The sequence below is a fragment of the Lynx canadensis genome, chromosome D1 (genome assembly GCF_007474595.2).
Source record: "Lynx canadensis isolate LIC74 chromosome D1, mLynCan4.pri.v2, whole genome shotgun sequence".
NCBI classification, from domain to species: Eukaryota; Metazoa; Chordata; class Mammalia; order Carnivora; family Felidae; genus Lynx; species Lynx canadensis.
Window position 1 is genome coordinate 99,565,257 of NC_044312.2, and position 12,474 is coordinate 99,577,730.

At 41.5% G+C, this 12,474-nt stretch overlaps 1 protein-coding gene across 2 annotated transcripts in view; it reads left to right on the forward strand.

The window, feature by feature from the left end:
* The window catches only part of DDB2 (damage specific DNA binding protein 2), a 21,033-nt gene continuing 8,559 nt past the window's right edge, over positions 1-12,474 (forward strand). The window contains exons 1-4 of one of the 2 annotated variants that reach the window (XM_030331285.1): positions 1-156; positions 253-409; positions 1,553-1,689; positions 2,075-2,266. In XM_030331285.1, the coding sequence (XP_030187145.1) occupies positions 283-409; positions 1,553-1,689; positions 2,075-2,266 (456 nt within the window). In that variant the 5' untranslated portion in view covers positions 1-156; positions 253-282. The remainder of the gene's footprint in view (positions 157-252; positions 410-1,552; positions 1,690-2,074; positions 2,267-12,474) is intronic. The other variant, XM_030331286.1, reaches the window with a different exon arrangement.

A 12,474-nucleotide genomic window follows, 5' to 3' on the forward strand; every position in this document is an offset into this window, starting at 1 on the left:
CGGCCATCTTTATTTCTGGCAGATCAGCTGATGGGCACCAACGCGCCCAATTTAGAGGCCAGGCGTTGGGTCTTTCTCTAGGGAGCCCATGAGCCCCTCCCCTCGCGTGCCTCTCTGAGAGGGGGCGGGCCGGAGCAGGAAGCCAGATTGAACGCGGTGAGGCTGTTTGGCGGGAAGTTGGCTTAGTTCCCTGGTCCCCGCCTAGTTTCTCCCCAGAGGCTTCTCAATCTTCCCTCCTTGATCTCGGCATAGGGCACAGTACCCTTTCGCACGGAGGACGCGATGGCTCCCAGGAAACGCCCAGAAACCCAGAAGACTCCCGAGGTGGTTGTGCGCCCCAAGAGCAGGAGGAGCAGAAGCCCCCGGGAGCTGGAGCCCGAGGCCAAGAAGCTCTGTGTGAAGGGCCCCGGTACTGCCTGCGCCTGCTGCTTTAATAATTCCGCCTTTGGGGGTTCTCACGCAGGAGGCTGGAGTGGGGGGGGGGGGTGCTGTTGGTTTCCTGAGGCTATCCCAAGTTTTAAGGATGCCTTGGGCTGTGCATTTTTCCGCAGGTCCTTTGACACCACAGAGCTTGGGCTTAACCCCTCTCAGGTGATGGGAAGAGGCAGATGAGCTCCATTACATAAGACACAACGGACTTTTCAAATTCCTGTGTACCAGGATTTTTACACACTGAGGACTGCTTAAAATAATCCTACCTTGCCTGGTGGTGCGTGTGGTGAATTTCGGTAGTCATGGTTGCTAGCTGTGTGTCCTTGGTTTCCGCTGTGAGAATCTTCAGTTTCCTTCCTTAGAAAACTCATTCTCTGAGGTTTATTGGGGCTTGAACCTGGGGCTATAAGGATTGGGTGGGGGGGGGGCACAAAACACTGGAGCAGGGTGTTGTTGATGAAGTGTTTTTTGTCCCTAAGAAAAAGGAATTAATCGGTTGTCAAGAGGCTGGATTCATAGAAACCAGATCCTCAAGTACATCTTTATTCCTATTCTAAGTGGATCTATCTCTCCAAAAGTAGCCAGGCCAGACCCTCTGGATCCTGCTGGTTTCCCAAAGAACAGATTGGACTTGGGGCGAACAACTGGTCACCTCTACATTATTTTAATATAGGATTTAAAGATACTTCTTTTCCCAGTCACTTCTACCATGCTATCCTAAAATCTTTTTATTTTACATGATATGTGATTTTTAAATTGTCACCCAACCCTACCATGAGTTTTCCAACCTACTGGGAAGAGTTCTGTGTATACTTTATTCTTGGGTGTTTCTTTGGTTCCGTTCTCAGAAACCCTGCAAGGGTTTGTTTTCATATTATTTCATATTTAGCTTCACTTCAGAATTACTATTGGGGGAGTGTTTGGGGCAAGGGGCTGAATCCCTACTCACTATATTTTGTGCTGCCTGAGACTGAGCAGACCATGGAAAGGCCTTTAAGAGGTAATGAGAGAGATTGGCTATGTAGAATGGAACAACAAAGCTTTCTTTCTGAGATTTCAGCAGGAAACCCTTCCGTGCGTGAGAGCAGAGAGGAAAATATGTGTCTGTTCTGCTTGGCAGGTTCTAGCAGAAGATTTGACTCAGGCTGCCTTTGGGCGGGGTTGGCTAGCCTTCAGGTCCCGCCATCATACACCAGCATCGTCAGGGCCCTTCACCACCATAAGCTGGGCAAAGCTGCCTGGCCATCACTACAGCAGGTGAGGCATTTCCTGGCTGAAGTGCTCGAGTTTCCCTCGTACCTTTTTACTATTGGGATGTTCTAAAATTAGATGCTCAGTTGGTTCAGCGGGTTGTCAGAGTGGTCAGATCACCTCTACCTTGGTGACTGACCTACTGGGCATTCAGCCAAGTAGAAAAGTCTTATGCTGTAAAGGTCCCATCTGGAATGCACTCTGCCCCCTTGCTTTCCAAGATTAGTTCATGCACATTGCAAATATTTTCACACACAGAGCCAGGCAGTTCACTTTCCTTTGGGGGGGGGGGGGACTTGGCCCTAGGGCTCATCTATGGAGGAGGCAGAGATTGACAATTTACCCAGGACTTGGATTTTAACTCAACTTAATTCTTTTTTCTCTGTGTCAGGGTCTCCAGCAGTCCTTTGTGCACTCTCTGGCTTCTTACCGGATATTCCAAAAGGCTGCCCCTTTTGACAGGAGGGCTACATCCTTGGCATGGCACCCAACTCACCCCAGCACCCTGGCTGTGGGTTCCAAAGGGGGAGATATCATGCTCTGGAACTTTGGCATAAAGGACAAACCCACCTTCATTAAAGGGGTGAGCAGTTCCCTGTGCCAGACAATAGTGCTGAAGAAGTGTTTGTTGAAGGGATGGAGAATTATCCGGTAACAAGGAGATGACTGGGATCAAAGTAACTAGGTATTTTCAAACAAGGAAATGGTGATGATACTCAAATCTTCATTGAGTGCCAGCCCTTAAAATATTAGAAGGTATAAAATGTTGGCCACCCTGTTGTAAGTTATCACATAGAACAGAATCCGAGCCCCTTCTTTTCTCTTGCCCTCATCTTCTGCTGTCTTTCCTCACTTCCTATGCTTTAGCCACACAAGCTATTTCTATTCCTAAAACTGCATCATTGCTCTTGCTTTTCTCTTTGACTGGAGTGCTCTTTCTCTTGGTTTTCTCATGGCTGGCTCCCTTCAGCCATGACCATTCAGGTCTTGACTTGGTGTACTTCTTCAAACAGCTTTCGCTGACCACTCTGTCTAAAGTAGTCTCTACTTGACTCATTCACTCTGGTTCATTACCCTGCTTCATTTCCCCCACCGACAATGTTTATCAATATCTGAAATGTTTCACTTATTTGAGTGTCTTTGCCCATACAAATGTCTTTGGAAAGTAAGCTCCACGATAAGAGGGACCTTGTCTTTCTGGTTTACTACCATATCCCCAGTGCCTCGAACAATGTTTGGCCTAAAGGAGTAGCTGCTTTATTATATTTGTTGAATGAGTGAGGGCCTTGAAGTATAACTGGGTAGATGGGATATGTACATACAAGATAACTTGCAATATAGATGCTAAATGCTACAGAATGTGAGAGAAGGAAGAACCCCTTGTGAATTAGAGTCAACAGAGAAGGCTCATGGATGAGTGGGGAGTGAGAAGGAATAATATTTAGGTAAATGGAGAGAAAAAGGACAAGCAGAGTGTGTTCGGGGCAAAGTTTGGCATAGCGCTTTCTAGGGATGGCCTTAATCATGTTAGTGTTTATCATCAATTGCTGAGGGGTGAAGGTGTTGGCCCCTCTACCAAAAAGAAGAGCTTTATTTTTATTTACTTATTTTTTCAGCTATAATATTGCCAGTTTATTTATTTATTTTTATAATTATTTATCATTTATTTATTTTTAATTTACATCCAAGTTAGTTAGCATGTAGTGCAACAATGATTTCAGGAGTAGATTCCAGTGATTCATCCCCTACATATAACACACAGTGCTCATCCCAACAAGTGTCTTCCTTAATGCCCCTTACCCATTTAGCCCATACCCCCACCCACAACCCTCCAGCAACCCTCGGTTTGTTCTCTATATTTAAGAGTCTCTTATGTTTTGTCCCCCTCCCTTTTTTATATTATTTTTCCTTCCCTTCCCTTATGTTCATTTGTTTTGTATCTTAAATTCCTCATATGAGTGAAGTCATATGATATTTGTCTTTCCCTGACTGACTAATTTCGCTCAGCAGAATACCCTCTAGTTCCATTCATGTAGTTGCAAATGGCAAGATTTCATTCTTTTTGATTGCTGTGTAATAATACTCCATTGTGTGTGTGTGTATATATATATATATATATATATATATATATATATATATATACATATATATGTATATGTACACAATGGAGTATTATACATATATATATATTGTACATGTATATATATATATATATATATACACACATACCACATCTTCTTTATCCATTCATCTGTTGATGGACATTTGGGCTCTTTCCATACTTCGGCTATTGTCGATAGCACTGCTGTAAACATTGGGGTGCATGTGCCCCTTCAAAACAGCAACTTATATCCCTTGGATAAATACCTAATAGTGTAATCGTTGGATCATAGAGTAGTTCTATTTTTAATCTTTTGGGGAACCTCCATACTGTTTTCCAGAGTGGCTGCACCAGTTTGCATTCCCAGCAGCAGTGCAAAAGAGATCCTCTTTCTCCGCATCCTCGCCAACATCTGTTGTTGCCTGAGGTCTTAATTTTAGCCACTCTGACTGGTGTGAGGTGGTATCTCACTGTGGTTTTAATTTGTATTTCCCTGATGATAAGTGATGTTGAGCGTCTTTTCATGTGTCTGTTAGCCATCTGGATGTCTTTGGAGAAGTGTCTGTTTGTGTCTTTTGCCCATTTCTTCATGGGATTATTTGTTTTTTGGGTGTTGAGTTTGGTAAGTTCTGCATGGATTTTGGATACTAACCTTTTATCTGATATGTCATTTGCAAATATCTTCTTCCATTCCATCAGTTGCCTTTTAGTTTTGCCGATTGTTTCCTTCACTGTGCAGAAGCTTTTTATTTTGATGAGGTCCAGATAGTTCATTTTTGAAAAGAGAAAACCTTTCGTTTGCCCAGATGGAGGCTAACAAATGGAGGACTCTATTGTAAAAAGTGACACTCTGGGCTTAGAGCAGCAGCCACAGACTCACAGGCCTTAAAAAGCCAAAGAGAAAAAAGAGTGATAGATGATGGGATCAGTGGTAAACAGGAGATGGTTGACAGGCAAGAATCTAGGTCTCGTGGTATCAGGTTTTATTTTTTCAAATGAACCCTGAAATCTTGATATTTTTTTTTTACATGAAATGTTCTGATTTTTAAAAATTGTGATGAAATACACAAAACAAAATGTACCATCTTGACCATTTTTAAGTGTATAGTCCAGTGGTGTTAAGTATATTGGAATTCTTGTATAGCCAGTCTCCAGAAAGTAAAACTGCAAAAGTGTTTGCAAAAGTGAAATTCTGTACCCACTAACACTAACTCCCCATTCTTCCCTCTTCCTGTCCTTGGCAACCACCATTCTACTTTCTGTCTTTATGATTTTGACACTCTCATGAGTATCTCATATAAGTGGAACTATACAATATTTATCTGTTGGCTTATCTCACTTCATATAATGTCCTCTGGGCTCATCTATGTTGTAGCAGGTGTCAGAATTTCCTTTTTAAGGCTGAGTCATATCCCACTTCATGTATATACCACATTTTGCTTATCCATTGATCTGTTGATGGACACTTGGGTTGCTTCTACCTTTTGGCTGTTGTGAATAATGCTGCTATGGACATGGGTGTACAAATCTCTCTTCAGGTCCCTGCTTTCATTTCTTTTGGGCATATACCCAGAAGTGGAATAGAAGAGACAGACAAGGCCAGTGGTGAACCCAGGATGAGTTTTCTTAAGTGGAGGCTCCAAAGCAGCCCATCAGAAAAGGCCAGGTTAGACAGCCTTGGGATGAGATGGATGTTCAAGAAAACAGGTGCTTGAAGCCAGAAGAAAGGCAGCCAGAGAAATGCTGTGCCCAGAGTTTGGCTTCCTGCCCAGCTGGTGAGACAGGTGACCACCAGAAGGGGCAGTTTTAGATTGAAGTCAAAACCCAGAACTCAGGCAGGAAGAGATTTGTTTTGTTTTGGTTTTTTCCCCTGGGAATCTAGGACATGGGAATAGAGAAATTTAAGAAGTACCTAAGAGGGGCGCCTGGGTGGCGCAGTCGGTTAAGCGTCCGACTTCAGCCAGGTCACGATCTCGCGGTCCGTGAGTTCGAGCCCCGCGTCGGGCTCTGGGCTGATGGCTCAGAGCCTGGAGCCTGTTTCCGATTCTGTGTCTCCCTCTCTCTCTGCCCCTCCCCCGTTCATGCTCTGTCTCTCTCTGTCCCAAAAATAAATTAAAAACGTTGGAAAAAAAAAAATTCAAAAAAAAAAAAAAAAAAAAAAAAAAAGAAGTACCTAAGGGTGTCCTCAGGGAAGAGCCACCTGACGAAAAGGAGAATGACATCTGCTTTGAACTTGTGCCAGGCTGAGACTGCTTTTGGTTTACATCACCCTTTATTATAATGTGCATTTAAGTGATGTTTCCTCACACCATGGTGGAGATTGGCCTGGACATTTGAATTTTGGATTAGCAAAACGCTAGATTGGAACGGAAGAAGGGTATGGTGGTCTGGAGAACTGCCTGTCTTTACTCCCAGATACTGACAGAAAGTTGATTTGGCACCAGTGACTGGAGGAGAAGCAGTGCCTCATTTTGTCACTTCTTTTGTCCTCTGACCTTGGCTCTGACCTTTACATCTTCAGGACCTTGGCAAGGAAACACATTACATTTTCAAAATGAAGATAACTTAGTTTTACTCTTATTATAAAATGATCTTTGGGGCGCCTGGGTGGCTCAGTTGGTTAAGTGTCCAACTTCTGCTCAGGTCACGATCTCACACTTTTTGAGTTTGAGCCCCATGTCCAGCTCTGTGCTGACAGTTCAGAGTCTGGAGCCTGCTTCAGATTCTGTATCTTACCCAAGTAAATAAGTGTACTTACTATTTTGAGAGAGAGAGAGAGAGCGCACGTGCAAGCAGGGAAGGAGCAGAGAGACTTATTTAAAAAAAAATAATTGTGAGGGTGCCTAGATGGCTCAGGTGGTTAAGCACCCGAGTCTTGATGTTAGCTCAGGTCATGATCTTACGGTTGTTGGTTGGTGAGATCCAGCCCTCTGTCGAGCTCTGTGAGGAGTGGGGAGCCTGCTTAGGATTCTCTCTCTCTGCCCCTCCCCTGTTCACATGCACACTCTCTTTCTCAAAATAAATAAATGAACATTAAAAATAAAAATAGGGGTGCCGGGTGGCTCAGTTGCTTAAGCGTCCAACTTTGGCTTAGGTTATGATCTCACGGTTCGTGAGTTCAAGCCCCGTGTTGGGCTCTGTGATGACAGCTCAGAACCGGGAGCCTGCTACTGATTCTGTGTCTCCCTCTGTCTCTGCCCCTCCCCCACTCATACTCTGTCTCTCTTTCTCAAAAATAAATGAATATTGGAAAAAAATTTTTTTAAATAAAAATAAAAATGATTGTGGTTTGTTTGGTGTGTTTTTCTATATGTTTCTCCTGTTTGGGGTTCACTGAACTTCTTGGATCTATGGGTTTGTCATCAAATTTGGAAAATTTTAGGTCATCATTTCTTCAAATAGTTTCTCCCCTCTTTTTTTTTTTCCCCCCCTCTGGGACTCCAGTTACATACATGTTAGGCTACTAGGTATTGTCCTGCAGGTCATTGATTAACACTTTATTTTTTAATCCCCTCCCCCTCATTTTATTTTGCATAGCTTCTACCGCATGTCTCAACTTCATTGATCGTCTACATCTAATCTGCTATTAATCCCATCCAATGTATTTTTCTTTTCAGATACTGTATATCATCTCTAGAAGCTTAATTTAGGCCTTTTAAAATATCTTCCATTTCTTTTTTCATGTTCATTACTTCCTCTACTTTTCTTGACCATATAGAATATGTTTATAACACTTGTTTCAATGTTTTTGCTTAATTCTATCATCTGTGTCACTTGTAAGGGTGTTTGTATTCACTGAGCTTTCTTCTGGTTATAAGTTCTATTTTCCTGCTTCTTTGCATGCCTGGTAATTTCTCATTGGATGCCAGACATTGTGAATTTTACATTGTTGGATGTTGGATTTTGTTGTATTCTTTTAAATATTGTTGGGCTTTGTTCTGGGACACAGGTACCTATAACCACTTTGATACCTTCAAGGCTTGCTTTTAAGCTTTGTTAATATAGTTACTATATTAGTTTCCTATTGATTCTATAACAGATTATCACAGTCTTGGTATCTTACAACAAAACAATTTTATTCTCTTACAGTTCTGGAGGTCAGAAATCTGAAATCATTTTTCTGAACAAATGTCAACACGTTGGCAAGGCTGGTTCTTTCTCAAGTTTCTGAGGGGAGAATTTGTTTCCTTGCTTTTTTCAGCTTCTTGTGGCCATCTGAACTCCTGGGCTGTGGTTTCTTCCATCTTAAATGTGCATCACTGCAATTTCTGCTTCTGTGATCACATTGCTTTCTTTTCTGACTGACTCCCCCTGTGTTGCTCTTATAAAGACCATTTGATTTCGATTATATCAGTCCCACCCAGACAATCCAAAATAATCTCCCCATCTCAATATCCTTAACTTAACCACATATGCACAATCCCTTTTGTCATCTAGAGTATTATTCATGGGGTCCATGGATTAGGGCATGGACATCTTGGGGACCATTATTTAATCTACCCCAGTTAGCATGGGTTTAAGGAAGCCTATAGTCTAGGTATAAGTTGGCCTCATCCTGAGGCAATACTCTTCTGAAGACTCAATGTTCTGTATATTAAGTCTTTTTATTCTGGATGGTGAGAATACAGACTATTCTGAGGATTCTCCCTTATTTATTCATGGTGTTTCTCCCCACTCCCCTCCCAGCCTTGGGTAGTTTCCTCATACCCATTTACACATTAATACTTACCCAAAAGACTTGAGGGGATCCTTGTGAAAATCTCCAGAATGTTCCTTCTGTGTGTCTCCTCCCCAGAATTTTGCCCACAAATTCTTGCTATGTTGGCTTTCCTAAAATTCTGTCTTCTCAACTCAGTGAGACAGCTAGGCTGTGTGTGTCCTCCCTCTCGGTCTTGCTGCCTGGGTACTTTCTCCAAGTGCTAAGCTGGGACAGTTGTAGGACTATCTCTTTTGCTTGCCTCCTGTCTTGTGCTGCCTGCTGTCTAATCTCTGAGAACCTATTTCACTTTTCTTGTCCATTTTCTTAGTTGTTTAAGACAGGAAGATATACCTGTTTTCTGACACTCCATCATGGTTGAGAACAGAAATTCCCATTCATTGTAATAGTTTATCTGAGGATTTAACGTTTTTGTCCTACACAGTCTTGTCACCTACAAATCACAAGAGTTGGGTTTCTTTCTTTACTATTCTTATACTTCTTTTTTGCCTTGTTCCATTGTCTTATTCTATAAATTTTTTTTTTTCAACGTTTATTTATTTTTGGGACAGAGAGAGACAGAGCATGAATGGGGGAGGGGCAGAGAGAGAGGGAGACACAGAATCGGAAACAGGCTCCAGGCTCTGAGCCATCAGCCCAGAGCCCGACGCGGGGCTCGAACTCACGGACCGCGAGATCGTGACCTGGCTGAAGTCGGACGCTTAACCGACTGCGCCACCCAGGCGCCCCTCCATTGTCTTATTCTAGTACATTGCTGAATATTGATTCTAGCAGACATGCTTGTCTTATTCTTGATCATAGAAGGCTTTTATATTTTATCATTGAGCATGATTTCTTCTACTTTCTATTGTAAAATACACATAACATAAAATTAACCAGTTTTTAAAAGTTTATTTCATTTTTTAAAAAATTTTAAAGTTAATTTGTTTTCAGAGAGAGAGAGAGAGAGAGATGTGGGAGGGGCAGAGAGAGAGAGACAGAGAGAGAATCCTAAGCAGGTTCTGCACAGTCAGTGCAGAGCCTGATGTGGGGCTCAAACCCACGAACTGCAAGATCATGACCCGAGCTGAAAGCAAGAGCCGGATGCTTAACTGACTGAGCCAGCCAGGCGTCTCCCCATTTTAACCATTTTAAGTGTACAATTCAGTGGCATTAAGTACTTTCACATTGTTGTGCAACTATCACCACAACCATCTTTAGAACTTGTACATCTTCCCAAAATAAAACTCTGTACCATTAAACAAAGACTCTTTATTACCCTCCCCTATATGCACTAATCTGCCTTCTGTCTCTAAAAATTTGAGTATTTGCAGCGCCTGGGTGGCTCAGTCGGTTGAGCGTCCAACTTCGGCTCAGGTCATGATCTTGTAGTCCATGAGTTCAAGCCCCACGTCGGGCTCTGTGCTGACAGCTCAGAGCCTGGAGCCTGTTTCTGATTCTGTGTCTCCCTCTCTCTCTCTGCCCCTCCCCCACTCACTGTCTATCTCTGTCTCTCAAAAATAAATAAACATTAAAAAAATATTTAGGGGCGCCTGGGTGGCGCAGTCGGTTAAGCGTCCGACTTCAGCCAGGTCACGATCTCGCGGTCCGTGAGTTCGAGCCCCGCGTCGGGCTCTGGGCTGACGGCTCAGAGCCTGGAGCCTGTTTCCGATTCTGTGTCTCCCTCTCTCTCTGCCCCTCCCCCGTTCATGCTCTGTCTCTCTCTGTCCCAAAAATAAATAAACGTTGAAAAAAAAAATTTAAAAAAATAAAAATAAAAAAATATTTAAAAATTTGACTATTCGGGTACTTCATATAAATGGAATCATGCAATATTTTTCCTTTTGGGTCTGGCTTCTTTCATTTAGCATAATGTTTTCAAGTTTCATCTATGTTGTAGCATGGATTAGTACTTCATTACTTTTTTATAGCTGAATAATGGTCCATCATACGGATTTGCCACATTTCATTTATCCAGTCATCTGTTGATGGACGTTTGGGTTGTTTCCACCTTTTGCTATTATGAATGCAACTGCTGTGAATGTACGTGTACAAGTTTTTGTTTGAATACCTGTTTTTACTTCTTTTGGGTATATACATGGGAGCTTGTTTGTGTTTTAAAATTGTCTGTTTTTTAATATCCCTTATCAGATTATGTAAATTCCCCTTTTATTTCTGGTTTGCCAGAAGCTCTTGTGAATGAAATTGTATCTCATCAAATACTTTTTTGTATCTCTTGAGATCAGCATATGATTTTTCCCCTTTATTCCCCTAATGTGATAAGCTACACCAATTGATTTTGTGTGTTTGTTTTGGTTTATTAATTATATTCCAATTTTTCACTTAAATTTTCTTTTTTTCTCATTTCTTAAAACCTTTCCAATTTGATCATCTCCAGCAAGTAATACTGCTTCTTAAAAATCATGGTAAAAGCACATAACATTTATCACTGAACATTTAAAATATATATATATATATATATTTGTTTTAAGTTTATTTTGAGAGAGAGAGAGAGAGAGAGAGAGAGAGAGGGACTGTATGAGTGGGGGAGGGGCAGGGAGAGAGGAAAACAGAATCCCAAGCAGGCTCTGCACTATCAGTGTGGAGCCCGACATGGGGCTTGAATCCACGAACCATGAAATCATGACCTGAGCTGAAGTCAAGAGCCAGACGCTTAACTGACTGAGCCACCCAGGTGCCCCTATATACATACATTTTTCTAAGTTTATTTTTTGAGAGAGAAAAAGTGTGTGTGTGTATGTGTGTGTGCGTGAGTGAGGGAGGGGCAGAGAGAGAAGGAGCAAGAGAATCCCAAGCAGGCTCCATGCTGTCAGCTCAGAGCCTGACACCAGTCTCAAACTCACGAACTGTGAGATCATGACCTGAGTCAAAATCAAGAGTGGGACACTTAACCAGCTCAGCCACCCAGACACCCCAATCACTGAAACATTTTTAAGTGTACAGTAGGGTTAACTATATTCACATTATTATATAACAGAACTCTAGAACTTTTTCATTGTGTAAAACCGAAACTGTATACCCATCGGATAAGTTCCTCATTTTCCCCTTCCCTCAGCTCTTGGCGACCGCAATTAATGCTTTCTGTTTCTATGAGTTAGAACTGCTTTAGATACCCCTAAGTTTTGATGGGCTTATTGTGGTTACATAGGAGAATGTTCTGCGTAGGAAATACACAGTAGAGTATTTGAGGGTGATTAGACATCAAGCTGGTAATTTATTATCAAATGCTTCCAGAAAAGCAGTTCTTTGTGCTAGTCTTGCAACTTTTCGAAGAGTTTGAGATGATTGGAAAACAACAACAACAAAAGACTGATATTATTTCTTCCTTAAATGTTTAGTGTATTCAACAGTGAAGCTACCAGGATCTGGAATTTACTTTGCAAGAACATTTTTAGTTGTGAATACAATGCCTTTAATCAGACTATTCTGATTTTCTCTTTCATTTTCCATCAGTTTAGCAAATTCTAGGGATTTCCCCATTTCATCTAAGTTTTCAAATTTATTGGCATAAGATTGTTTATTATATCCTCTTATTATTGTTTAAAATGTCTAAGATTTCTACTGATGTCCCTTTTTTGATCTATTACATTGGTTATTTGTGACTTCTGTCTGGTCAGTCTCACCAGGGATTTATCAATTTTAGTAGTATTTTCGTTGAACCAACTTTTGTTTGTGAATTTTCCCACAGTATATTTGTTTTCTGTTTTATTCATTTCTATTCAATCTCCTACTTTATTTTCCTGTTACTTTCATACCTTCTTGAGATGGATGTTTGAATCATTGATTTTTAGCCTTTTATTATGGATAATGCTTCTATGAATATTTGTGTTCAAGTTTTCATGTGAACATACTTATTCATTTCTCTTGGGTATATGCCTATATGCCCAAGAGTGTACATTGATGGGACACACAGTAACTTTATGTTTAAGTTTTTGAGGAACTGCCAAACAGTTTTCCAGAGCGACTTCTCCAT